Source organism: Oryza glaberrima, chromosome 9, assembly GCF_000147395.1.
Source record: "Oryza glaberrima chromosome 9, OglaRS2, whole genome shotgun sequence".
NCBI lineage: Eukaryota > Viridiplantae > Streptophyta > Magnoliopsida > Poales > Poaceae > Oryza > Oryza glaberrima.
In genome coordinates, this window is record NC_068334.1 from 17,691,399 (window position 1) to 17,717,624 (window position 26,226).

A 26,226-nucleotide genomic window follows, 5' to 3' on the forward strand; every position below is an offset into this window, starting at 1 on the left:
AGCTGAGAAAGATCACGAACCTGATCCTTAACATGTGGATCCATCCTCTATAATTCGAGCCTTAGCCCCTGTTTGTTTCAGCTTAAGATTATTGTAATTTAGATTATTGAGTCAAATTACTGTAAGCTGAATTATAATAAGCCGACATAGAATAAACTGTGAGCTGTTTGTTTCTCTAGATTATAAGCTGTTTGTTAGCTATTAGCCACCTAATAATCTATAAAATAAGCACATTTAGAGTGAATTACTAGATTAGATTATAGTAATCTGGTTTATAGATTATAATAATCTATCATAATAAGTTATCTGTTTGTTTCAGCTTATTTCTAATAATTCAGGTTATAATAATCCTAAACTAAATCAAACAAAGCTTTAATCTATGCTTTGAGGTCCTTAATTACCCCGTACATGAGGGCCTGTCCACCATAGATCATTTCTTAAACCTTGGTCTCTTAACACACGGTTTCGCTCCCCATGGTTGAGCCTTAACCCGTGCTTTAAGGTCACTGCTCCGTACTCAAGAACATATTCATCATAAGTCCGTTTCTTAACACATGTTTTAACCAAAGGGCCATAAAGTGATCCTTTGCTAAATCAACATTGGAAATTCATCCCGAGGAGAGTCGAACTCAGGAGCTGATAAACTCTACTAGAGAGCTACAAGTACTAGGCTACATACCTGTTCACCAGTTTCATTGTTAAAGAAAGCTCAACATTGTGTTGCATTTGTTTTTGGACGCACGCACACACACGCATAGGAGTGTAAGTGGCTAACCTGTAAAATTCACTTATAGAACAAAACAAGCCATGAACCCACTTAATTTGATTTATAAGTGGGTTCACGGCTTAACAACTTACACCCCTACACACGCAAGCCGTCGCCATGCCGTGGTGGTGTCAGCAATACATACAGTCTACAAACAAGCATGCAACGCAGAAGTGCAGAACGCGACAACGGTACCGTACCTCCATGTCCTCGATGAACACTGAACGAAGGTGGTTTTAGTCACTGCAAGAAACCCATATTGCCTGCCAGTCTTTCTTCAGGATAAAAGCGTAGGTTTGGTATGAAGCAGATGAGAAAGAGATAGTGCCTGCAGCCCTGCATGCACAAGAATTGGAATGGATGAGAGACGAAGAGTGGTAAAAAGGGCAGCAGCGTGCCTATGATAATAAGTGGGAAGGATGATGAGGAGAGCCACTGCAACAGTGGAAGCCAGTTAAAAGTGGGCAGCAACTAACACTGCACTACACTACACCTCGTGCTGCAACCGAGCAGCAAAGTTGTTTGTTGCCATGGCCACCACAGAGAAATCATGTCCCGGATCCTACAATGCAAAGCACTGTGAGTCTGTGACAACTTGAACGGCACAAGGGAGGAGAAGAGCTGGCCACATGACGGTACCTTCAGGTTTGTCAGGTCTTGATTGGGATGGAAAAATGTACTGTCGCGTGGATCTGGCAATGGAGAATGGCTGGCTCATCCTCTGAATGAATACGATGCAATGCATTGTGGTGGTTCAGACATACGACGCAGGAGATGCAGTGCCAGCAAAATCCTCAATAATTCCTCCACCTTGGGGATTCTCCATGTGTGAAGGTCCAGACTCCAGAGTTATCAAAGTCTGGGAAGAACCTGCTTTGGTGCCATCTATGATAGGGGGCGACTCAGCACTTGCACCTGCATCATGACAAAGCCAAAGAGGCCATCTATGATCTATCACAATGGCATAAACAGTAACGATAAACCTTTTGACGGTACAACACGAAAGCGAGAGTACTATGCAAAGCAGATACTAATAGGGACAATAAGCAGTCAAAGCTGGCTCCCTGCCTCTAGAAGATTTTAAAAGTGAACTTTTGGTAATAATGTTACTTCCAAATGAGGTTCATGAACTGTGAATTTCAGAGAGCACTTGTGGCATAGGCTGATAGGCAAGATCACCAGCTGGTTGCATTATGATCAAAAGTTTTTTTTTTCTTCGAAAGATCATTATGATCAAAAGTCAGGTCAATTCAAATTTTGGAAACCAGGGTGGTAAAAGAAAGCAAAAGAAGCAATCCAGCACAAGCTGATTCAGGGATCCACTACCATACTATTCGAATTATGTAACCTTTCTGACGCTATTCAGACATTTTTCCATCTTTACATTCCCACTACTCCTTGGTATAATGCCAGCCAATCACAGAATATTCATCTATCACTAGGACTTCGGTTGGCTTGCCCTTGTGCATTCAAAATAGTAGTTACTAGTATGACACAATCTCGCTGAGCCACTACTATAACACAATGGAAAGAATCTTAGCCTCTAGACCTGATTTAAAAAGATATGATCATGCCTTAATTAACAGGACCATCGCTGTCAACAAACTGGAGTATGAAATCAAGTAATCAACAACTAAACATAATAATAGACTAAAGGAGCGGAGGATTAAGAGAGATGAAAGCAAGTGTTACCTTACAAGAATAAATAAACTTCCCCATCGCAAGCAAAGAGTGGATTGTTCATAACTTCAAACTAGGCATTGCATGGTCTAGAAGTTTTGCTCTTCCAACACAATCATCCATGATTTACTTGTAGCCTCATGAATAATGACTTACTTGTATCAAATGCACCTCCTTGGTTTGATATACTTTGTATACTACTGAACTTTACTGTTCTAAAGGGTACTTTGGATGTGGTATTGAACTTATGCTAAAAATTCTGATATAGATGAAAGAATGCTGTATGAACATAAGGAGCATTTTTGTCAGAAAGAGAAGGTAATAGCGCCAACCTAAAGCTAAGAATACATTCAAAACAGCGCTTACTCATAAAGTAGACACTGAGTTCAATTACAACAGTACTTGTGAATGTTGAAATCTTTTCTACCTAAATGTTTCCAAACTAAAGAGGTGATCAGATCAAACCACACTGTGTCAAGCCATTGATGGAAATAAGGAAGGATTGATATCCTCCAGCAATTTAAGTGCTGCAACATAACTGAACCTTTGTTTATCAGCCACGCTAACCCCCCTGATGGCCTCATACGACTCAGAAACTGTTAAAAGTGATACTATCACTCTCAATTTCTCAAAGGCAGGCGCGATGTAATACGAAACCATACTGTCACAGGTTTGCACTATAAATTTTGTTTGCGATTATTATGGTACTTTTACCCATTGAAATCATTTGCAAGAATGAGATTTGCACATAAATGCAGAGAACAATCCATTCAATTAAATAAACTTGCACATCTTGGCAATGCAAATGGAATTAGCCACATTGATCAGTGATCCATCCATCCATACAAGGAGCAATAACTGACATAAAATTCCTTATTAACTAAGTACAACAAGTAGTAGGCAGAGAGATCCAAGAAGACGAAACCTAGATCAGAATTCAGAAGTAGAGCCCCATCTGGACGTTCTTCTCCACGAACCCGCACTTGGCGTAGAACCCCGTCAGCTCCGGGGTGCAGTTGAGGATGACCTTGTAGCAACCCCTCCCCCTCGCGTGCTCCACGAGGCGGCGCACGACGCGCTCCCCGAGCCCGCGGCCGCGCGCGGCGGCGTCCACCACGACGTCCTCGACGTGCCCCACCCGGCCGCACCGCCGTATGAACTTGCGCTCCACGAGCACGGCCCCCGCGGCGGCGAGGCGGCCCGTGGCGGCGTCCTCCGCGACGAGGACGAGGTGGTCGGCGCCCAGCGCCGCGAGCTCCTCGAACCGCGCGCGGAAGGCCTCCTCCGTGAGGGGCGGCGAGGGGGAGAGCTGGTTGAGGAGGCCCAGAAACCCCCTGGAGATGTCGGCGAGCTCCAGCGGCCGGATCCGGTAGGCCTCGCCGTCGCCGTCGCCGCCGCCGGCGGCCGCCTCCGCCGCGGCGGTGGGGAGCGGCTGTTCCATGCGTGCCACTCGTGGATGCGTCTGTCAGAAGAATCGAGGAATTAAATGAGGCCCAATTCGGTTACTTTTAGGATGGCCCACTTCTGGCTATATGGGTTTGGGCCTTGAGTCCCGTGAGCTACCCAAAATGGGCCAGATTTCTTGAAGCCCAACAGCTGGTCTCCTTGGCAGCCGTTTCGCTTCGAAGACGTCTCCGGTATTTACTCCGTCCCAAAAACAAAAAGCAACTTCATCGTTGTACTAGGAGGGGCCACATTGATTCGATGTATTAGGAGGGGTCACATTGATTCGTTGTACTAGGTTGGTCTTTTTGGGACTGAGGGAGTACGTTCCAGCTCCGTACTCAGTTAGGGTTTTCGGTTCAAAGGAATTTTAGGTTCTGCAAAGCAAAAAAGCTAATCGGCGAACAGCACCCCCACCCCCACCCCAGGGCGGGGCGCGTGTTAACAGTGAAATTTGGTAATCGGCAAAGACGTCATCGGCTTAGAATCATTATCGGCTGCAGCATCTCGGAATCAGCCGATGGGAGTTATAAAGTCGCCAATAGTCGGATACATGCTATATTCGGTTAAGGAAATCAATACTAAATGAAGTTTATCCCTAAGTGACCGAGTTTAAAGAGGATGCGGCATGACAGTTTATCTATTAATTAGGAATAGTTTGTTCATTTTCTTTTATCTTTAGGAAAGTGTGTTTAGTGTCCGATAATGACTTTATATTTTCCTTTTATCTTTAGGTTAGTTTCTTTCTTGTCCGACAAGGACTTGTATCAACCCATGGGTATAAATATGTACACCCGGGGTCTATGTAATCTATCGCTACGATCAATACAATTCGGCGCATCGCCACCCTTTTTACTTGTACTTTTGTTTTTTACGTTCCGGCGGAACTTGGCACCCGACGCGGGGCTGCATCGTCTTCGATCTCCGGCGAAGGGATAAGTCCAATGTTCCGTCGGTCCAGGCAATTGTCTCATCTACATCGGCGTCGTTCAAGGCTGCATCAGTACATTCGACCTCTTGGATTGCTCTGATTTGGATGATATATTTGCCTACCTATTTATCATGTCTCTGTTAATCTAGTCTTAGCATATCAATTTAGCTCTATCGGCTGTCTCTCGCTTTAGGGTTTCTGCCGGTATCAGCTAAATCGCGTTACTAGATTAGATTAGCCTAGGCATCTACCACCCTGAAAATCAGTCAACGGCTTGATTGTCTAGATATTGTGTTTCTTTTTATACTTAGTGCTGCATCAGTTAAGTTTGATCTACTAAGTCGTGCTTAGAACCATAATCTCTAGCCTGCTTATTGATTGCCAATAAGGGTTTCATCGGGGTTTCAGCCGGTGAGTTATCTGGACGTTGCATCGGCTCATAAGGATTGCATATACATATAAGTTGGATTTAGCTGATAGCAACAAAGGTTTCATTGTTTAATCTAATCTTGTGGATTTCATGACATCGGACCTCCAGCCGATGGGTGCTTTAACCTTCCTTCGGATCAATACTTGTTCTACTATATCATATTGTTAGCCGATTGGTTTATACAGGATTATATTGCTATATTACATCATCATCAGCCGATTGCCTTTATATCAGTATCTACATTTGACATATAGCCGATTGCTTAAACCCTATCGCCATCGGCTGGTATCGGCATCGGCTATTATCGGCTATCGGCTGGAACTACTCCATCGGCTTGTCAGCCGATCGGCTGTTTGATCTATTATTTGCAAATCTTGTCAGTTGCAGGATTAAACTGACTAGCACGCCCGCATCTCATTAATCTTTGGACCTGCACAGGAGCTAAGCAGATCTCCCAGGCCGGTGTGTTTGATTTTTTCATCAACAGCGCGGCATGTGGCGGGTGCAGAGGGGGGCGGTTTTTTCTATTTTTTGTTTTTCTTTATTTTTTTTGCTTTTTTGGTTTTTTTCCTTTAGTTTTTTTATACGTACGAATACAAAGTTTGTATATGTGTATGCAAACTTTGTATATGTATGTATGTACTCCCTCCGTACTCGTAAAGAAAGTCGTTTTGGACAGCGACACGGTCTCCAAAAACAACTTTGACTTCTTGTTTCTATAAAAATGTTTATTGAAAAGTGATATATATATACTTTTATGAAAGTATTTTTCAAGACAAATCTATTCATATAATTTTTACATTTTCAAACTCAACAACTTGAGAGTTATTCATGATTTATATTCCCAAGATTTGACTTAAACATTGTCCTAAACGACTTCCTTTACAAGTACGGAGGGAGTATACACGTATACAAAGTTTGTATACGTGATATTTTTGCTAGTTTTTTGATTATTTTAATATGCACGTATACAAAGTTTGTATACGCCGTATACAAATTTTATATACGTGTATATTTTTTATACATCAAAACTGTATATGTATAAAAAAATTATATATATCATATTTTTTATATACATCATATACACACGCATATATATACTTTATATACATACAAAGTTTATACGTATGTATATAAAGTATATACGTATATATATAAAGTATATACATACGTACTCCCTCCATCCCATAATATAAGACATGGTCAAACTTAGCACGGTCTTCAAAACTAATTTTTGACTTATAATTTCTCATATGCTATAAGGTTTATTGCAACAAAATTATAATCATCTTAAAGTACATTTAAATGTTAATCTAATAATATTAATTTTAGCAAATAAAATTTAATTTATATTATAATAAATGTTGGTCAAATGTTTTTAAAATTGAATCTTGTAATATGTGCACGCTTTATATTATGGGATAGAGGGAGTATATACTAATGGGAACTAGAGGGGCAGGACTGACCGCGCGGGTGCAGCTCCGCTCGGCTGGTCGCCAATCAGGCATCCCCCTGCACAGCTCTAGATCTCATATTCAAGTTGGATTTAAAGTTTGTATGTTAAATTATACTACCTCCATTTTTTAATAGATGATGCCGTTGACTTTTTCTCACATGTTTGACCATTCGTCTTATTCAAAAAATTTACGTAATTATAATTTATTTTGTTATGAGTTGTTTTATCCCTCATAGTACTTTAAGTGTGATTTATATCTTATACATTTGCATAAATTTTTTGAATAAGACGAATGGTCAAACATGTGAGAAAAGGTCAAACGGCGTCATCTATTAAAAAAGGAGGGAGTAGTAGTTTAAAATTTTATATTTCATCTAAATATTGTCAGTATAACTTTAAAGGTTGTATATTGCTAGCAGGATATAAAGGTGATGTCACGCTTTCTAGTATCATTAAATCATCATCGTACTTCACTGAGAACTTGCCCAAAACCAAAACTAAGAAAAAGTATAGACTAACAGAAAGAATTAGTAATGTGTATACACCACAAGTACAAAATACACCACGATCAAATAAAAGTATAATTGATGCTTTAGAATATTAAAATGGTAAAATTAGTTTGCATAAAATACACAATTTCTTGAAGATTTAAACTGATGGAATATCTTTAGTTTGAAATGGAAATCTTGGAGCTTTGTCTACTCAATAAAGAGAGAATCAAGGATAAAGCAGAGTAAAATCAACCATTCCATGCAGATTCAGTCTTTTGAATATAAATTAAATTTGAACCGGCTCAAAGCTGAGTTCATCAGTTTTATCCCAATTTAACTACCAAATCTAACTCCCATCAGAATCCCAATTTATTTTCTATAAACACAAGAAATCAACCATAGTGAGACTTGTATTGATGTGGTAGAAACTAACTCATGATTAATAAAAATATTTGGTGGATTATACAAAAGCTTGAGACTGAAGACTATCAAAGGCTACTGACATGTAGGCATGATTTTTAGGTGAATCGTCAGCATATATAATGTGATAAAAACACATAAAGACATTGAAAAACAAATTGGCAGTTCAGCCCATGCTAAATAACTTTTGGATTTGGTTCTAAAGCTCTTTTGCAGGTGAAGACTATAAAAGACTCATGACATACAGGCATGGTTTTTAGGTGAATCGCCAGCATATATAATGTGATAGAAACGTATAAAAACATTGGAAAATAAATTTGCACTTCAGCCCAAGCTAAATAACTTTTGAATTTGGCTCTAAAGCTCTAAGTCTATTTTAAAAAAATAGTAATATTTATTTAACTTATACAAACCTAATTCAATTTTATATGGAACACCAAGAAATATACTATTTTTCTGTTCAGTCCGTCAAACAACCCATCAATTTGATATTTAATTTTTTTTCCAACGATAGAGCTATTGTGGAGCCATCTGATGCTTTAAAGTTGATGCCAACAACTTAAAAATTTGCATCCAAAACAGCAGAGCTATATTCGGCTACTCCACCCAAGGAACAATTAAAAATACACAATTCGCTCATATTTTAGATGTGTCAAACTATCATCATGAGTAAAGGACCCAAATTTAAATACTTTATTAATACAACACATATCAAATTATCAATGTATTGTGTACCTTACATTTCTCCAGTGATACACCGCATAGTCAGGATAATCGACTGTTAGTATCATTCCCAAAGTGAAGAAAACTATATCTTTAAGCGCTTTGTGCTCATTAAAATGAGTTTGAATCATTTTGGACAGTTGTTACTCCTCTATCAACAAACATAATAGATAAGTACCCATGGCGAATAAAAAGTTCAGATGCCTAAATATTTTCATCATAACATATGTTATAGGAATTGATATAGCCTTATGAATTTGCAATATGCTAATTGTGAGCATATAACAAAACGTAGTGTTAGAATATATAATGATTCCATACCGTTAAATCTTTAACAATTTTTATCAGAACCACCTAATTGTTCCAATCACTATGATTTAGCTGCACCGCATCCCAACAAGCTAATTTCAATTTTAGACAGTTATTAATGGATAGACATCTCCAACGGACATCAAGCTAGTTGAGTAGATTTTGATTCTTGGTGATTCTAATTCTAATTTTCACCCTAAAATCAGAAACTAAAAAAATCAGGATCAATTAGATAATGTGTTTGGTGAGAACAGTTTGATTGACTCAAAATACAACTAAAATTACAATAATTTTATAAACAATCTCTCTTACAAGAAAACAATCAACAAGATCTTATATAAATGTACTTCCAATGCAGTAACACAAATTACTGAAGAACTAAAGATGACTTTATCGTAATCATTAAACCATAGAAAGTCGCTACAAGGCAATCAAATAATATTATTACCTCTCCATTACATATGTTTCGTGTTCTAGAATTAAGCAATGATGCATTAGAGGTACAATTTACTCTCTATTTGTTTGAAGCGATGCATTTCTAGTAAGACTGGTTATATTGGGCCTTAGGTAAGGATCAACATTGTAAGTACTAAATGCACCACACCAACTAGCATATTTTTGGCATCCTTTGCATACAGTGAAAAGGAGAAAAGATAAGAGATAGGGGATGCAAATATACTAATATAGAGTACTCTATTCATCACAGCCCAACAGTAGTCCATTCAAGCACTTAGCTAGCATAGCCTAGCAGGCAGCAGTGTAACCCTACTTCAATCACACACAACATAAACTATATGCAAATATCTATAATGTTTACTTCTATCATCTAGTAGCAAGTAGGCAGGAAACAATATTGTCATGACCTTAGGTCACAGACAAGATTTGGGATAGAGGGGAAAGTGTATATTCTCCGTCTATACTGAATATGAGCTCGAATGTAAATGCCAAGAATTGAAGTTTGTATTCCTCTTCCTCCTCCTCTGTTACAAGGTTAGGGTTGGATTATATAGCCCTTAACTATACATATGAGATTACAAATTTGCCCTCAAATGCTTACAAGGAGTTACTATAATACCCCTATAAAGCTTATAACCCTAAGGGTATATTGGTACATTTTTGTGGTTCCTAAAGATTTTTGGCGCCAACTTGCAAGAGTAGTTGAAGTGGTCCGCATGGAATCTTCTATGCTCGAGAGCATTTTCCTTGATCTTCTATTGCCTTGGGTGAAAGACATTTCCCATGCGAGGACTCGAACACACTCCTCCGTTGGCTAGCTCCTTGGGTGTCTGTCTGCTATAAGCAAAAAAATCTCCCCGACTGTATATAATAGCTCGAATGTGATTTGCCATGACCAAACGCCTCATTGGCTATGTAAAATAGCTTGAATACAGTTTTCCATGACCAAACACCTCATCAGCTATGTAAAATAGCTTGAATGAAGTTTACCATGACTAGAGACCGCCTTGTTCAGGCTCATTGAGTCGAAAAGTATTTGCCAAGAGTAAAAGATCACTTTGACTTGTTCGCCAAGGGTGTTTAGACTGAATAGGGGGATGGAGTTTACCCTGCCACAACAAATGTCAATTTCATCACTCAATACCTCATGGATCTCATTTCTTTTTATCCCAAAATCACAATATTACATAGCAAACCAAAGTAAAAGAAAATATCTGTTACCAACATGATGCATACAAAATAAAATGCAATCATTGCTCATCTCCTTAACCAAAATAAAGAAAAGGTGGCAAAAAGAACTATTTATCCATGAAGCAAATTTACCATTCTTTCACGCTGTAGTTGGTATGCAGGATGGAAGGAAAGATGTGAACCGAGGGAAAGCGGCTTTGGTGGCTCTTGCCGAGACGAAGAAGGATAGTCCCAGTGGCACTTGGGGATGAAAAGGGATGATTAGCGGCTAACGAGATGGCGGAAAGCGGCGGCGGCCACGGGTGAGATCGAGATAGGGGTGGGACGGCGGTGGACGCGTCAACTGCGTGCTCGTTCGCACGCGCACGCCCCCATGCCGACGTGCGGATGATAGGAAAAGGAAGAACTCTACTTTACCTCCCTCAACTCATGCCATTAGTTGAATAGTATCCCTCAACCGCAAAACCGGGTATAACCCATCCTCCAACTCACAAAACCATCACAAATTGACTCCTCGGGCGGTTTGGGAGGCGGTTTCGTCCGACGTGGTATCTTTGACCCCTTGACTAGCTGAGTCAACACATGGGCCCAATATGTCAGTGTCTTGTAGTACCAAAAGTCTACTTTACCTCTCCCAGATTCTTCCTCCTCCAGCCGATCTCTTGTTCGTGCCCATGCACTGTAGCGCAACCTCTCCTTCCAAGTCTGGCCTCCCCATCACCTCTCTTTCCAAATTACTTGCAGAAACGGATTCTTCTCGATCTCCTCTCCTTTTCTCTCCAAGAAAGCCTCATCAATATCATGTTAAATCCCGCGAATTTTGGCCATATTCTTATCCCGACGAACTCGGGATGAACCCTAGTTTTCCACACTGAATCCATCCGTTTCTAGACCGGTCTTCCTCTCCTCCGCCTATATATATACAACCCTGGTTTGAACTCATGCCCTAGCCGCCTCCCTGAGCGCTTTATCTCTATGTTCGCCCAAGGCCACCGCTCTAGCCGAGCCGCACCGCTGCAACCGTCGTCGCCTGAGGTGGCTGTCGCCACTATCGAGTTCGCAAGACGAAGGAGAAGCTCGGCCTCACCTCTGCTTCACTTGGACATCATCAGAGCGCTGTCGTCGACATCAACCCGAGGTCGTCGCCTTTTCAAGCTCGCTGCCGGCCACTCTCGTCGCCTCTCGTTGTCGTAATTGCGTCGGTAAGGTCCATCGTGTTCCCCTCTTCTTGCCTATGCCCTTGGTTTCCACCGCCACACCTTTGTTCGCCGTCATGCCATGGCCACCGCCGTGCACCACTACCAGGCACCGCCACCGCCTCTACAAGACACTGACATATGTGGTCCGATCCACATGCTGACGCAGCTAGTCAACGGGGTTGCAGATGCCACGTCGGACGAAACCACCTCCCAAATCGTCTGAAGAGTTGATTTGCAACGGTTTTGTGAGTTGGAGGACGGGTTATAGCCGGTTTTGCAGTTGAGGGATACGATTCAACTAGGGTATGAGTTGAGGGAGGCATAGTAGACTTATTTCCTTCCTATACTTTATTGGGTGAAAACTGAGTGCAAAACAATACGGTTAGTTTTACTATAGCCCACTTGAAGCTACATAGGTTTGGGCCTTGAGGCCCGTTCCAAAATGGGCTGGATTTCTCAAAGCCCAACAAGGCAACAGCTGGTCTCCACAACTTAGCCGTTTCGTTTCGACAAGACGTCTCCAGTATTTCACATTTCGAAAACCACTTTCGTCAAAATCACCCGCTCAAACCAAAAAAAAAAAAAAAAAATCCCCAATTCGAAACGCGATTCGTCAGCCGTCGCCATGGTCGCCGCCGCCGTCGGCGAGGCGACCCCTCCGCCGGGCGGGCCACCCTCCCGCGTGTCCGTGTCCTCTTCTTCGTCCACCCCGCGGCGCCGGTGCGCCGCCCTCACGAGCCGCTTCCGCGAGCCGGCGAGCCCGCGGCGGCACGCGTGGGTGTCGCTGCAGGGCCGCCTCGTCGGCGCCGAGGAGGCGACGTCCGCCGCCTCGGCCGCGCCGGGGCTCCCTCCGGATGAGGCGGTGGCGTGGGAGCTCTTCAGCCCGCTCCACCGCGTGCTCCTGGTCGCCACCGTCGCGGCTGCCTCCTCCCGCTCCCACGAGGCCCGCCGCATCGAGCAACTCCAGCGATCGATTCATATTAGGGTTTGGTTTTACTGATCTCATATATTTCGCCTTATCCCAGATTTATTAGTCACATAGCTAATACTTAATAGATTGAAGTGTTGAACCCCTTTGTTGATTTTAGTGATCTCATATATACTGAAGCCTGTGTGTTCTTGTCATTTCGCCCAAGTGCTATGCGTATATGACTTTTATTATAGTACCTCGTAGGTGATTAGGTTCCACTTGAATGTCGCATATTCTAATGTTTGCGGTAATGTGCTATATGCACGATATCTCGGCTTTTACATGCTGTTCTTGCAGCCTTAAGTAATCGTACGAAGAAATGTTTATGGTATGCAGGATGAGGTGCTTCAAAGCATGCAGCAGAAGCTTGATGATCTGTTTGACGAGATGAACTCCCTGCAACAGCAGTATGTCAAGTGCAACACCTTCATTTCCTCGGAGCAGGGAAAATCTGAGTTGGTGGGTAGCAAGAAGGTAGGAGATTATGACGGAGCTAGATGCTGTGCGTGTGCAAAGCCAGAGATTGCTGCTACTCCTCACAAGACAAAGGTATTATGTCTTTAAAGAGAGCTTGTTCCATGAGGTATTTTCATCTCACTTCCTTTTCATATGGTGGACGAGTGCAGGATATCTGTGGAATGGACGATGCAAAATCTGATGTTGTTGATAGGTCCAGCGTGAGTCATATGGACCATGAAGAGCGCCGAATGTCAGACCTCTCAGACTTTTGCTGGAGTGTTGTGTCATCGGTGGATAATCATGTAAATGGGGACAATCAGGTAAATCCTACTCCATTCTGTGGTGAAAGCATCTTATTTATGCGCAACGTCATCATTGTTAATTGTTCATGTACAGTTTTTTTTTTCAATGTACGAATTATTGATCAACATTTCAGTATTACCTTCATTATGGAGCGGAGTGCTTTGATAAAATCTGAACATTTCTCCTGCTTTAAATGTTGCTGACTGGTGACACTCTGGTCAATTGCATCCAGCTAAGTTCCCTGGCGGCAGAACAGGAATTGTACAACCTTCAGAAAGAATGCGAAGAGAAGGATGCAATCATAAAGGAACTGGCTGCAACTGCACATACATCTAGCACTGCTGATGCCAAGGTACAAATTGTCGCGGTGGTATGCCAACCATGTGAATTATATATACTTATGTTATCCATCTGTCTATATGCAGAGAATAGCAGAGCTGCAAGAAATTCTTAAAAGAAAAAACATGGTGATATCTAAACTGAAGAAGGACATGTCAGCTTTAAAGCAGATGGTAAGTGGTCCATTGCTACTTACATCTTGTGATTTTTCTTTGTGTGTTCTGGTAAAGTTGTAACATGTCTTGTTTCAATGTTTCATACTCAAGGTTGTTGAATTAACAAGGGCTAAAAGAACATCTTCTGTCAATTTAAGTACTAGCTGCTCTGAACTGCCAGTGATGTCAAGTAATGTTCTTTATGATATGAGCAGCACTAGCCCATCATCATCAGATTCTGAGTCTCCTGTAGCACCAAGAGAGTGCCTTGATGATCATCTTAAGGTTGATGATGGCATTGCTGGAGACTCTGAATACAAGGGTAGTTCTAGATTCTCAATGGAAAGCGCATGTTTTCCAACAAAAAACTCATCAGCTGGCAAGCTTCGGTCGACTAGTCCATTAAAAGAGAACCGTATAGATCCAAATGTTGAAACAAGTTTGGTCGGTAGACAGAAGCAACGTATATCCACCAATGGAGACTTTAAAAGGACTAGACGGCAAAGCCAGCAAGACTCAAGGAACAGAGCTACAAAGAGATGGATGTAGAGTTTAGACTGCAGTTATTACCAATTACAGGTACACTGAATACATGACTAAATTCAGTTCCACAGCTTTTGTTAAATTTATTCTACTATCAAATATGTGACTTTATTCAGTGCACCTTTCTTCAATGTATATTCTTTTTCTTTGTACTGTGTACTTTTGTCTTCCTCTTCCATCATCTTTGCTGTTGCTAGTCCTCAGAACCGTAGCCAATATTAGTGCAATACTCCCTCCGTCCTAAAAAAAGACAAACCCTGGACATGTTCAGATTCATGGCCAGGGTTTGCCTTTTTTAGGATGGAGGGAGTACATCTCTAGGTGATAGGCTGACAGCCTTTGCCAGATCAGCAGATACAGCAAATTGATATTCTATATTTCATTTTGATTTGTGTATTAACTGTAACTCAGTATTCTGTTACCAGATACACTGTAGATATCTGTTTATTCTCTAGATCTTTATTTCTTTTTGTTAGTTGTTTCTTTATTACTGAAAGACTTTTGGACGTTAAATTACATCTGAGAACACATCGGCTGCAACTTTTCAGTTTGTCCGCTTTTTAGGGATCAAATACAGTCAGCTTCTTTGATACTATATATCCATAGTATTTCTTTTAAGATGCACATCGTGTAAAACGTCAGTTAACTTCATGTCCCCTTTTCTTTAACCGGGTGCAGCAGCTCTTTTTTTTTTTCTTTTAAAAACTTGGTTGATACGCTGACCAATCCATTGTTTCGGCATTTCAGAGCAGGAAGAGACGAAATTGGTAGCTTCATCCTGGCTCCTGCTGTTTCTGTAAACAAAAAATATCGATGCAAGTTGCTACATACTTTATTTATGTCTATGATGAAACCGACCAATTCAAGCTGTTCATCTTCGTCATTGGTATCTGCTCCGATGTATAATATGCCATTTGGATCTGCACAGTCAGCGTCTCTCTGCTCTTGAATCTATCGCTCTTTTTTAATTAGTGGCTTAATTTATCAAACGGAATCCAGCAGTTCATACCTGCACATTTTTCCTATATTACTTGTTTACCAGGTACACAAAAAATTCTTCATACGAGTTGCCAGATGATTAGATATATATACTCCTGGATTCTGTCCATCAGGAGCTCCTGATTCTTTTTCTTCCAGTAGTACAACTTATGTGCCTATGTATTTGCAAGTTGTCCCACAATTTGATACCTGGATTGCTTGCCGCTGGCGGGCTCTGCATATGCCATTGCTTCCAAGCTTCATCATCGTTTATACATATAGCCATTGGGTTGGGAAATCCAGGGGCAATCTGATGAAGTTGACTCCATTTGGGAGCTCTCCAATAGCATCTAACCAACAAAGTCTTAGCTTGGAAATTTGGAACATATGTGATCAATAGGAAATAGTAGTCAAATTTACAAAGGAATCAGCTCTGAATCGATTATGGATTATCTGGTTTTTGAGATAATATTCAAGGGTGTACAAATGAATAAATTAGCTACCCCAATTACGTAGAACTAATTAGACATCATATGGTACTTCGAATTATCCAGATTTACAGTACCGGATTAAGTGTTCAATCTTAGTATTAGGCTACTATATTTTAGAACGTAGAGTACTTTAAAATTGAAAATTTGTTTCGTTAAGAAAAAAAAGGTATTATAAGAAACTTAGTTTTTGCAGAACTCGCAACGTTTAAGAAGCTTGCAAGCATACCCGTAATAGTTTGCAAGCATTACTCTTAAATCGGTAAGAGGAAAAGAACAGGAGTCAAAATCAACTCGTGACCGTAAAAAAACGGAATAATCAAAACACGCCCTGCACTGTACGAACAACCTGAACAAGTGATCAGGAATTCACCGAATCGCATTCAATTCGGAGGTGGACACATCAAATCCAAAGGCCAGATAATCCAACGAGGCGGCCGCCGATCCCATCAATCCATCAAAATTCCAACTGTACTCCATCTAAAAGTTTAAATTATAGGAGTACTGTATTTCTTTTATTACTAAAAGTAGAAAGGAATTCACTCGTGGATCATATGAAAAAACCAAGAAACTAATATACATACATATAACCAATAAGTATTAAAATAATTTCTTAAGTTATGATCAATAATTTAATCTAATTATCTAGAACATAGATGTTGTAAATATACTAATCTCATTCGAAAAAAACCAAAAAAATAAAATATGCACAAAATGAGCGTAACTTAACTGTGGTGGTGGAATCAGCCTACCCAAGTATCCTATTTACGATTAATTATTCATTCAGTGGTAAGTTATGTACTTGTCAAAAGCAAGACGTCTATGGTAATAGGGCTATTGTATACGTGTTGTGTGAGACTGCGTTTATACTATGTATTTTTAAAAATAGAAAAAAAATTGAAATATGCAGTGACATTTTGGATAGAGAGAGTACTATGCAATACCCCCTGTCCCTGACATGTGGGCCACGCAGCAACGGATCGAGCGGCCCTCGCGCGCGCGAGAGGTGAGAAACGAAACGAAACGTGACGCGGCGCGATTGGTCGTCGTCGTCAACCACCTCGACGGCGACTTGCCCCCTTCTCCTCTCCTCTTCTTTAACCCCTCCCCCCTCTCGCCGCGCGCGCCGCCGCGGCCGCGCGGGGCGCAAAGTCTGCGAGGAGCACGAGGCCGCGCAGAGTATTCTAGAGAAAGTCGCCGCCCCACTTGGCCCACGCGATCGTTGCAGAGGTTGATCACTCGAGGTCGAGGGCGATCGATGATGGAGCAGGAGGACGCGAGGAGGAAGATGGCGGCGGCGGCGGGGGAGCGGGGGCAGGTGGTGGTGCTGGAGTGCGTGGCGGGGAGCTCCAAGGCGGAGGAGTGGGGCGGCGGCGGAGGGGTGGTGCAGGAAGGGGACGTGGTGGAGGCGGTCCGGGTGGGGCGCGGCGGCGGCCCCGGCCCCGGCGCCGCGGTGCTGGAGGCGCCGTTCAAGGGGGGGCGCGCCGCGCTGCACAAGGCGATGCACGCCGCGTTCAAGCGCGGGGACACCTCCGTCGAGGTGCGCGTCCGCGGAGGCAGCGAGCTGCAGGCCTGCATCCTCCCTCACTCCGGCGGCGGCGGCGGCGGCGGAGGCGGTGGCGGAGGCGGAGGAGGAGGCGGCGGCGGAGGTGGGAAGAAGCAGTACGTGCTGCGTTCCCTGCACGACCCCAACTACGTTCTTGGCTTCGTCGACCGCCTCGAAAGCGAGTGCCTCTTGTTGCAAGGTAAACTACTTCGCTCACTGCTCATCGCTCTGAAATCTAAATAGTTCATCCGTTTTGCCGCGCATTTTGCAATTTTGCTGTTCCAGACGAATTCAACCAAAAAATATATTACTATTTCAAGTTGATTCAAGTATAGAAATGTTCTGCCGCTTCAGCTCATCCTTGGTGTTATGAACTGAACCTTTTTGCTGATCAAATCGATTTCAGAGAAGTTCGGTGTGTTCATTTCATTACGAGAATTTTTTCTTGTGTGTGTTCATTCAATGTGTTGGTAAAATATAAACAAGAGTGAAACGAACGAAACAGGAGTATCAACAAGACAGATGCGGCATTTAATCTTGTTTTCATTTTGTGCCTTTCTTGGCCTCTACATGTGTTTTTACACCTGTTGTGAAAAAGACAAGTTTGCTGTCAACTCTTTGAGGTTCAAAACCCCCACCAAGAATATTCTGATAAGCTGATCTTTCAGCGCGTTGTTGCAGGCCTAATTTCCTTGCATAAGTGTGTGTCTTTCTCTCACGGAGAGAAAACTAATCTGCCTGTAGTTATCAATGATAAGAACGATAGCTACATGACAAAAGATAATGGAAGCAAAGTGGAAAGAAAATAGTGATAAAGTATGGGAGAATATGGAAGACGTTTCGGAAACAATGTCAGGCTAATTGCTTTGGTAGAGATTGGTCGTTTGTCTAGGTGGTGATCAATTTCTAGATACCTCGTAATGTTCACTCGTTTTCTCAATTCTCATATCCCCGGGGAAGATGGAATTTCTATGGTGGACTAGACTTTGTAGTCGTTATAAACAGTCATCGTTTGTGGCCTCCTGATTAGTTCGTTCATTACTGTTGGGACATAACTACCGCACTCTTATCTGATTAGGCTGGTCTGGACATATATGGCTTTTGATCTACCTGGCTAGAAGTTATAACTGTTAGTGCCCTGGTGCAACTTTTCTTTGTCAAGCATGTGCGTTTTCCTGTAGAATTCAGCGCTTCTGAACAACTGGTAGATGCTTCCATCCCTGACTTTAAGTTTTAAGTAAGAAACAGATAATCTATTTCGTTGTGAATTTTTGGGTAATGAAACATATAATCTCTTTTGTTGTGGTTTTTTGGATTATCTTTCTATGGAAAGTATGTGACTTTCCCTTGATTCATGAAGGCACTAGGAGCACAAGAGTGGCATCAGCCCTGAGCAGGGCACAACTTCAGGATGGTTATGTTGCATACCCATGGGAGAAGAAGATGCGTGACTCGTTGCGCATGCCCAACTCCAGCAGCTACCTCTCGATGCTCGTCCTCCCCAAAGCTCTGGACCTGAATTCATGTCGATACGAGTCCTTTGAGGACACCCTTGCCCGTGCCAACGCGTGGATCTACTCCTCGCAGGTCTCAGGAATCCCCATCGAGTTCATGAATGTGCAGAGTGAGGCTCTTCTCACCAAGGTGCAGATACAATCTCCCTGCTTCAGGCTTTTTGCAGCCTAAATTTCCTGTTGCTTAACTGAACCTTCAGTAGATTGAACCGGACTATGAACATAAAACCCCAGATAAGAGTTGATTTGGTTAACTCTACTTATTAAGATGTGATCTTTGCACTTCAAAATGTACAGATATCTGGAGAGACAGCGTCTGCAACTGTTAATTCAGGTTCTTTGTCTGATCTGTCTAACGTCACGAATGCGACCCTGTATGGTTTTGAGGATTACCATGGGGTAGATATTGGGGTGGTGAAAGCAGCCCGACTTTGGTACAGCTCCATAGCAGAAGAGATGCCGCTGGAGATTCCACTTGAAGAAGGTGACACGAGGCTAGGATTCGCCATCAGCCGTACTGAAGAGGTACTTTGTCACTTGACACTGTACACAATGCCGACAATAGTGTACCTGAACAATTAGAACTACACATGGAACACACTGTGACACATTTCTTTCTGGCAGGGTTTTATCTTCATATCTTCAGTGGTTGACAATGACAAGGACAATGAGGCGCCATCGACACGGTCAGGGCTCCGCGATCTGTTCAACCAGGCAAGGGAGGCATCAAAACTGCTAGTTATCTCAAGGGTGTCCAATGAGAAGGTCCTTCCCTGGATGATCTCCAGCTCAGGAGCGATCCGCTGCTTCGACACCATCTCCCTCAGCCAAAAGCTTTCCTTGCACCGCCTTGCGGTGCGCCCCATCCAGCTCCACCTGCTCATGTGGGAGAAACCTAGTGGTCCTGTAGAAAGGATCATTCGCTCTCCGAAACTTCCCCCACAATCTGAGCTACCTCAAGTACCCTGGAATCTAATTGAGAGCATTGAACCTAGAGTAGATGTTGATGAGGACTATGTGGGGGATTTGTCATTTCGGATTGATGATCTTTCAGTGGGAACCAGCTGGGTGTGATCCTTTCATGCTGCAAGCTTCTAATGTGCATATGTATGTCTTCATTTACATAGTTCTCTTGGGCAGTATGCTCAGTTTTGTTCCATTTAAGTGTAGAAGCCTGGCTAGAAATGTTCAGAGCCTTACTAGGTTTCTGGATATACCAAGGGAGAGGCTTTCATAACATCTGAAACATTATGTTGTGATGCAATGTTTTTGTTGATCATAGCATACCATTGGAGGAATACATAAGCATTTCAATAATTATCTAAGGATTATCCCAATTATGGGCCTGTTAAGTTACTCCCAAACATATTGTTCAACACTGACATTTCTGTACTTTGTACTGAACATAAAGTTTGTTACACTTAAACCACACAAGCTATTGGTCAATGAGAGCTAAGCCATGAATCTCAATTATGCTACTTATCAAGTTGTGAGCACTCTGCACTTGAGCACTCGATATTGGACATAGAACCCCGGCATTACCATGATCTTTACCTGACAAGGATTGTGCAGCTGCTGCTTGTCAGGTAGGATGTTCTCCATGTACATCTGATCGAACACGCGGCTCTCTTCGACCCGCATGATCGTCAGCGCGGGGGTGAAGGAGAAGGCCAGGAGGTGGAGCAGCCAGACGCACTTGGCGGCGACGAAGAAGCACTGCAGCAACTGCTCCGGCCATGGCCGGGACCAATTCTTCAGGGTGGACACAATGCAGCTCATCTTCTGGTCGCAGAACCGGCTGAAGTCCTCGCTGTAGTACTTGGTGCCCTTCCTGAGCACCTCGTTCCAGCTCAGGTTGCGCAGCGCGACGAAGGAGGCGAAGCTCTCTTGGGATCCTTGCTTGGGATCGAGGCACCGCGGCGAGCCGTTCTTCTGGAACGTGCAGTTCTCGAAGTCCTGGTACATTGCCTGGTTCATCAGAGCTTCCAGATGGTACAGCACCAGCTTGGAGCAATGCTTGTTGTCAGTGATCATGAGCTGGTAAGGTTGGAGAAGAATGTTTAGTTTTTCTATCAATCCATTGTCAGGTTCTTCGACCTGCTGGATCAATGCCTTGCAGAATTGCTTCACCGAAAGCCGCGCCTCGGAGGCGATCTGCAAGAAGCCTTCCACCATGGCTTCATGGCTGACCGGCCCCGGGAGCTCCCGGCTTGCTCCGATCGATCGCGTTGATCTCCTCGACATGGAGGATGATGATGGTTGAGCGTTGCTGGTTGAGCTCGTCGCTAGTCGCAGTGCCTTCTTGAGCTCCGAGCAGTAGGCCTCGAGGCCGGCGAGCTTGGTGGTGAGCTCTCCCAGGGACGACCTCATCTCGGCGGCTTCCTGCAGCGCGGCGTCGCGGTGCGCGTTCGCGTCGGCGAGCTCTCGCCGGAGCGAGTCGAGCGACAGCAACCCCCACTCCTTGAGCAGCTGCGACATGTTCTCCCGCTCGATGGCGCTCGGCGACATCGGCTTCGCCTTCTTCTTCGCCCTCGGGAAGAGCCACGAGAGGATCTGCGCCCCTCTGTGCTTCGCCGGCCGGGGCTGCGCCGCCGCCGCCGCCGCCGAGAGCGGCGCGCCGCTGCTGGCGAGGAACTTGAGGGCCCCGACGTCGATGCCGTGGTCCCGGCCGATCGTCGCCGGCCGGAACGCGCTGCCGCACGTCGCCGGCGCCTTGAGCAGCTCCGCCGTGCCGGCCATGGTCGCCCTCCCCGCCGACGCGAGGAAACGGTCGGCCGACGGCGCGGAGTGCAAGAACGCCGGGTGGACCTTGTGCCGCCGGTGATGGTCGGTGGACGACGGGAAGCGGAGCTCGCTGTTCGAGGACGAGAAGGCGTTGAGGTTGTCGTAGTCGGAGAAGGCCGCGTCGTCGTCGTCGTCGCCGCTGCCGCCGCCGCCCAACGCGATGCCGCTCCAGTTCTCCGACCGGCTCCGGTTGTCCTGGCAAATGTGGCTGAGTCCGGCCATTTGCTCCTCATCGTAAGCCTGACCAATTTAACAAGAAATTCAAGCCAAAAATTAGCCAAAAAAATCTTGCGAAAGAACAGAACAAATTCAGGGACAGTGAGATTGAAAAAAAAAATGTGAAGAAATCCAAACAGAATGGCACATTGCAACCCACATTTCTGCAATCTGCATGGAGTTGCAACTGAAAGTTTCCAATTTTTACCATTTACCAAGGCAAAGTACAGGTTGCTGCTATAGGTTAAAGCACAGCAAGAGATTACTCCACAGATGTGTCATCAATCTTCTTTCAGAAAAAGGTGAGAATGTGACATCAAAAGAATCTGAGATAACGCAACTTTTACTGTTGCTTAACTGCATTACATGTCCTATTAATTGCAGAGTAATAGTAGGAGCATCTGGGATTAGCTGTCAAGAAGAGGAAGAACATGCTAGCAGCAAGAAGAGCATGCAAGTTAAGGAGAACTAATGAATGGCTCAAGTTCATCACCAACGAATGACCCTTGAAAACGAGAAGAGATGAACCAAGAAGGCACATCGCCATGGCAGCATCAAAGATTGCAGTGACAGGGTGACTGTACGCAAGAAAAGCTCGCTCACCGGAGTAAACACCGGGTAGTCCTCGTCGACGGTGGCCACCGCCGCCGCCGCCGCCCCCGCCCTGGAGAGCGCGGGGGACGCGGCCGGCGGGAGGCGGATGATGGCCGGGCTGCGGCTGGCGCTGGCGCCGCCGCCTCCGCCGCCGCCGCCGCCGCGCTGCAGCAGCGCGGCGTGGAGCGCCCGCAGCTCGACCGCCTTGGCGATGGCGGCCTGCACGTCCTGCCGCGTTGCCTGCACCGGCGGCGTCGACGTCGCCGCCGCCGTGCCGAACGCCTCGGCTGCGGCGGCCGCCATGGCCATGTCAGGCGAGTCAAAGGCTGCTTCGCCTTCGCTTGCCCCAAGGATTCTTGGAACGCAGAGCGAGGCAAGCGAGCACGGGTGAGGAGAAGCAATGGAGGGGGAAATGAACAGTAGATTCTTGAGACAGAGAGTGGTTGTTGCAGAGGAGAGTGACAGATTGAGAGAGAGATTGAGGAGGTGGAGGGAACTGCACATTTGAAGAGATTTGCCAGTGCTTGCTGCAAGCAAGGCCCTCTTTTCTTTTGAGCTTTTTTTTGGCTTTCTTTTCTTTTCTTTTTTTTTTGCTTTTAGCTGCATTATGTAGATTCGATGCTGCTTTGTGTATACTTTGCTTGATTGGTAGGAGTACCACCTCAAATTCGGGCCTCCTTTGCCAAAAATCTTGTAAAGGTGTATTACATCCTACCGACCAATTAAAGAAACAGCCGACAAGTTGGTGATTAAGGTTACGTTTTTTTCTGTTTATTCATCGGCTTCTTGAGACAAAGATTATCAGTATCTCGATCCGTTTGCTAGTACCTTACATACTACGATTCTACCAAATCAAAGTGGTACCGATCCACCTAGTATTTGCATTATGCTTTAAAAAAAATGTTTTCTCGAAAACTTTCTTCTACTGCAGTGCTGAGTAGTGAAATACACTTGAAATAGAGTTTTATATTTGCACAAATTTCCCTCCGAAATTTTTCTACACATACAAACTTCCAACTTTTTCATCACATTGTTCCAATTTCAACCAAATTTTCAATTTTGACCGTGAACTAAACACACCTCTGTATCTGCACAAATTTCAAGCCATTGTCACTATTTTTCACCTGTTTATGGTTGGTAGTTGGAGGTAGGTCAAAAATCTCAATGCCAACACTACCTCTATCTGCAACAACCCGGCCATTAATGGACATCTCTGTTGCGATGCCCTGCAGGCTTTCTTGCTTGCTTGCTTGCCCCGCGGTGGCGGATTTGCTGTCCAACCGAGGCGGCGACGGCGCATTAAATTCCCGGCCGTCGCTCTCCTCTCCGGCGGCGGCGGCCACCGCGATCGCCGCCGGTGACACACGCTGCCGTGTCAGGCTAAGCTCGTGGCAACATTCTGGTTGGAGCTCGGACTGAACATTTTCTTTTCTTTTTTTATGGTTAGCTCAGACACGAGACAGACATTCTGCTTAGCTCAGCTAGCTATCACGCGCGACGCGGACGGAATACTGATAAGCTTTTTTTTATCTTCTGAAAGATAAACTATTAAAAGGATGGACCTTTCGTCAGGAATGCAACCTGGCTGTAACTACCATTTCTAAAAAGAATGAAGCGTATAAGATGCAGTTGTTGTTGTTATTGGTATTTTTTTTGGGTAGATGCAGTTGTTGCTGATGATCCATTTCCTCAAAACTTAAAATGCACTCTGAAATCTCTCCATGTCAGTATACCATAAAGAATTTTACAAACATTAAGGTACTATTTTTCTTAGTGTAAAATTTAGTATCTTTACATACCTTCTTAAGCGAATATACAACAACCAGACAAATTTGCTAACATGATATAGATGAGAGTAGAGAGAAATGTTGTTATAAGATTAATATGGGCTTAACAATGATTTTTATTGTTTATAAAAGAAAATTGTGCTGTGTAAGAGTAGGGAAGAGGAAAGAATGTAATAAAAAAATCCGTATACTAATGGTTAGAGCATTTGTTATCTCAATCGTTATATGATGATAATCTCTAACTGAGTTGTGCTTTAAGAGCCACATCAGGTTCTACATTTGATCATGCCCTAATGGGCTGTGTACATTTTTTTTTAGTGTAGAGGCCGGTTTAATCCATTATCTAAAAAATTTGATCATGCCCTAATGGCTTTAAAAATCATAGTATCCTCTGGAACTTATGAACTGCTGAAGCAGAGACAGAGATTTAGATGTTCCTTTTTCCTTGATTGTTTTTTTTTAAGGGGAGGATCTCAAGGAGTCTGTCATTCTTCGCATTGTTTTGAGCTTAGTGCAGGATTGGTCAAAAGTTAGCTGTAAAAAGGTTTACAAGATCCAAGTTATACACCTATCTTGAATCTTAAATTAAACCCTCAGGGAAGTGTCAAGCAGAGAGCATACTAGATGTAAAGCTCAAGGTCCTAGCTGTACATATGTCCAATCCAAAAGGCCCAAGAATCTTATGCCAGGACTCAAGATATGTTAAGGGGGTAGGTTAATCATTCTTAACTTTATCCATGGAAATTTCTCAACAAGTGATCTGTGAAAGGTTTTTTGCAAGAGACAACACAACCAACAAAAAGGTGATCTATCCATTCCTTTTCTCCTCTTTACACCTTTACTGAATTTTCCTTTGTATCGGAGTGCTTTTCCAATGGCATCTAGCTAGATGGATCTTTGCACATTGGCCTCACCATGGCCATGCATACATGCATGGAAGGAACAAGATTGGACGTCTCATTGTCAAGTTAACCACAGGGGCTGCGTGCTACTAAAGCCTAAAAAGGCACTAAACCAAACAATTTGAGCGTATCTTATCTTAACCTTTTACAACCCCATTGATTGAGTAAGAGCTGATTATAAACTTATCAACAGAATAAAATTATTTGTGAGTAAACCTTCTCTATATATGTGTTCTTAGCAATTTTAAAGCCAATGCTGGAAAAATAAACTACAATGGAAAAAAAAACTTAAAATCAACTTCAAAATTATTTTCTTTTGGCAGTGGCATACCTTTGATGTGAACCCTTCTATTGTCTTGCATGCATCTGATCTGCAAATTTTTAAAAGGAGTTTTCAGAGCAAGAAAACGAAACCAGGCAGGCAATACCCCCAAAGAGGCCTTTGTCTTGGCACAAAGCAAGGAACAAAATACTCCAGCTAGGGGGCAGTATGCGAAGCCAAGGGTAGCTGCAGATTGTTGCAGATTGTATACCTGGAAGGGATGGATGTCTGTGTCCATGATGGTGTTTGTTTAATCCAAAATGGCATCCAGTGATGCCCATCCATTATACTAGGGATGTGTGAGTCCATTTTGTTTGAGGGTTATTAATTTATTAATCCATTGTGATTGATTTTACAAATCACAACAAAATAGCCTTAGAATCCATTTTTGTCCGGGCTGTTGTTCAGGACAAGGTGGTGTTAAGGTCATTTGGAATTCACCCCTTAGTTTAAGTATGACAGGTGCATGTGAGCTCCTAGTCCTTTCTGGCTTTCTGTCCACTCTTGGTTAGGTTAGGTTAATTATCTCTTCCCTCTTATCCTTCAATCGTCGGTCGTTTTGCTAAAATAAAAGAAAAACATAGTAACCTTTCCTAATAGCTTATATGAGCCTGAATGCAATAAGAAAAATACAAGTGCAGAAACTGATTTAGGGCATATTTGGTTTGCTACTATCTTCAACCTTACCAAATTTTAATACTCCTATTGCCAAATTTTTTACCCTGTTTGAAACATATTATTCACTGGATAATTGCCATGGGTTATCTACATGTAGAGATAAATTAAACATTTTTATAAACAAACTTAACAAATAGTTTAGAACAAGTAGTG

The 26,226-nt window shown here is 43.3% G+C and overlaps 4 protein-coding genes across 4 annotated transcripts; 2 read left to right on the top strand and 2 right to left on the bottom strand.

Moving 5' to 3' along the window:
- Positions 1–297: 297 nt before the first annotated feature.
- LOC127784095 (glucosamine 6-phosphate N-acetyltransferase 1) lies at positions 298–3,908 on the bottom strand. Its single transcript, XM_052311284.1, has 2 exons — positions 1,406–3,908; positions 298–1,328 (listed from the first exon to the last, which is right to left on the bottom strand). Exon 1 carries the CDS (start codon positions 3,885–3,887, stop codon positions 3,384–3,386), a length of 504 nt encoding a protein of 167 aa, XP_052167244.1. The 5' UTR covers positions 3,888–3,908; the 3' UTR covers positions 298–1,328; positions 1,406–3,383.
- Positions 3,909–12,053: 8,145 nt separating this feature from the next.
- On the top strand, positions 12,054–15,889 carry LOC127784186 (uncharacterized). Its single transcript, XM_052311378.1, has 7 exons — positions 12,054–12,480; positions 12,802–13,014; positions 13,092–13,244; positions 13,460–13,579; positions 13,653–13,739; positions 13,833–14,300; positions 15,012–15,889. Exons 1-6 carry the CDS (start codon positions 12,121–12,123, stop codon positions 14,268–14,270), a joined length of 1,371 nt encoding a protein of 456 aa, XP_052167338.1. The 5' UTR covers positions 12,054–12,120; the 3' UTR covers positions 14,271–14,300; positions 15,012–15,889.
- A 951-nt stretch (positions 15,890–16,840) lies between these two features.
- On the top strand, positions 16,841–20,061 carry LOC127784833 (uncharacterized). The gene is made up of 4 exons (XM_052312228.1): positions 16,841–17,475; positions 18,637–18,920; positions 19,088–19,315; positions 19,415–20,061. The coding sequence occupies exons 1-4, from the start codon at positions 16,989–16,991 to the stop codon at positions 19,862–19,864; spliced, it is 1,449 nt and encodes a 482-aa protein (XP_052168188.1). The 5' UTR covers positions 16,841–16,988; the 3' UTR covers positions 19,865–20,061.
- Positions 20,062–20,272: 211 nt separating this feature from the next.
- Positions 20,273–22,878, bottom strand: LOC127784832 (IRK-interacting protein-like). Its single transcript, XM_052312227.1, has 2 exons — positions 22,394–22,878; positions 20,273–21,814 (listed from the first exon to the last, which is right to left on the bottom strand). The coding sequence occupies exons 1-2, from the start codon at positions 22,691–22,693 to the stop codon at positions 20,273–20,275; spliced, it is 1,842 nt and encodes a 613-aa protein (XP_052168187.1). The 5' UTR covers positions 22,694–22,878.
- Positions 22,879–26,226: the final 3,348 nt, after the last annotated feature.

What these genes read in the sequence shown, in the direction of transcription:
- LOC127784095 (XM_052311284.1), bottom strand. Translation starts at nt 3,887, where the DNA reads ATGGAACAGCCGCTCCCCACCGCCGCGGCGGAGGCGGCCGCCGGCGGC.
- LOC127784832 (XM_052312227.1), bottom strand. Translation starts at nt 22,693, where the DNA reads ATGGCCATGGCGGCCGCCGCAGCCGAGGCGTTCGGCACGGCGGCGGCG. An exon ending in ACTACCCGGTGTTTACTCCG is followed by an intron (nt 21,815 to 22,393) that starts GTGAGCGAGCTT and finishes TAAATTGGTCAG; the next exon opens with GCTTACGATGAGGAGCAAAT.
- LOC127784833 (XM_052312228.1), top strand. Translation starts at nt 16,989, where the DNA reads ATGATGGAGCAGGAGGACGCGAGGAGGAAGATGGCGGCGGCGGCGGGG. An exon ending in CGAGTGCCTCTTGTTGCAAG is followed by an intron (nt 17,476 to 18,636) that starts GTAAACTACTTC and finishes TGATTCATGAAG; the next exon opens with GCACTAGGAGCACAAGAGTG. An exon ending in GTGAGGCTCTTCTCACCAAG is followed by an intron (nt 18,921 to 19,087) that starts GTGCAGATACAA and finishes CAAAATGTACAG; the next exon opens with ATATCTGGAGAGACAGCGTC.
- LOC127784186 (XM_052311378.1), top strand. Translation starts at nt 12,121, where the DNA reads ATGGTCGCCGCCGCCGTCGGCGAGGCGACCCCTCCGCCGGGCGGGCCA. An exon ending in ATGTAAATGGGGACAATCAG is followed by an intron (nt 13,245 to 13,459) that starts GTAAATCCTACT and finishes AATTGCATCCAG; the next exon opens with CTAAGTTCCCTGGCGGCAGA. An exon ending in TGTCAGCTTTAAAGCAGATG is followed by an intron (nt 13,740 to 13,832) that starts GTAAGTGGTCCA and finishes TTCATACTCAAG; the next exon opens with GTTGTTGAATTAACAAGGGC.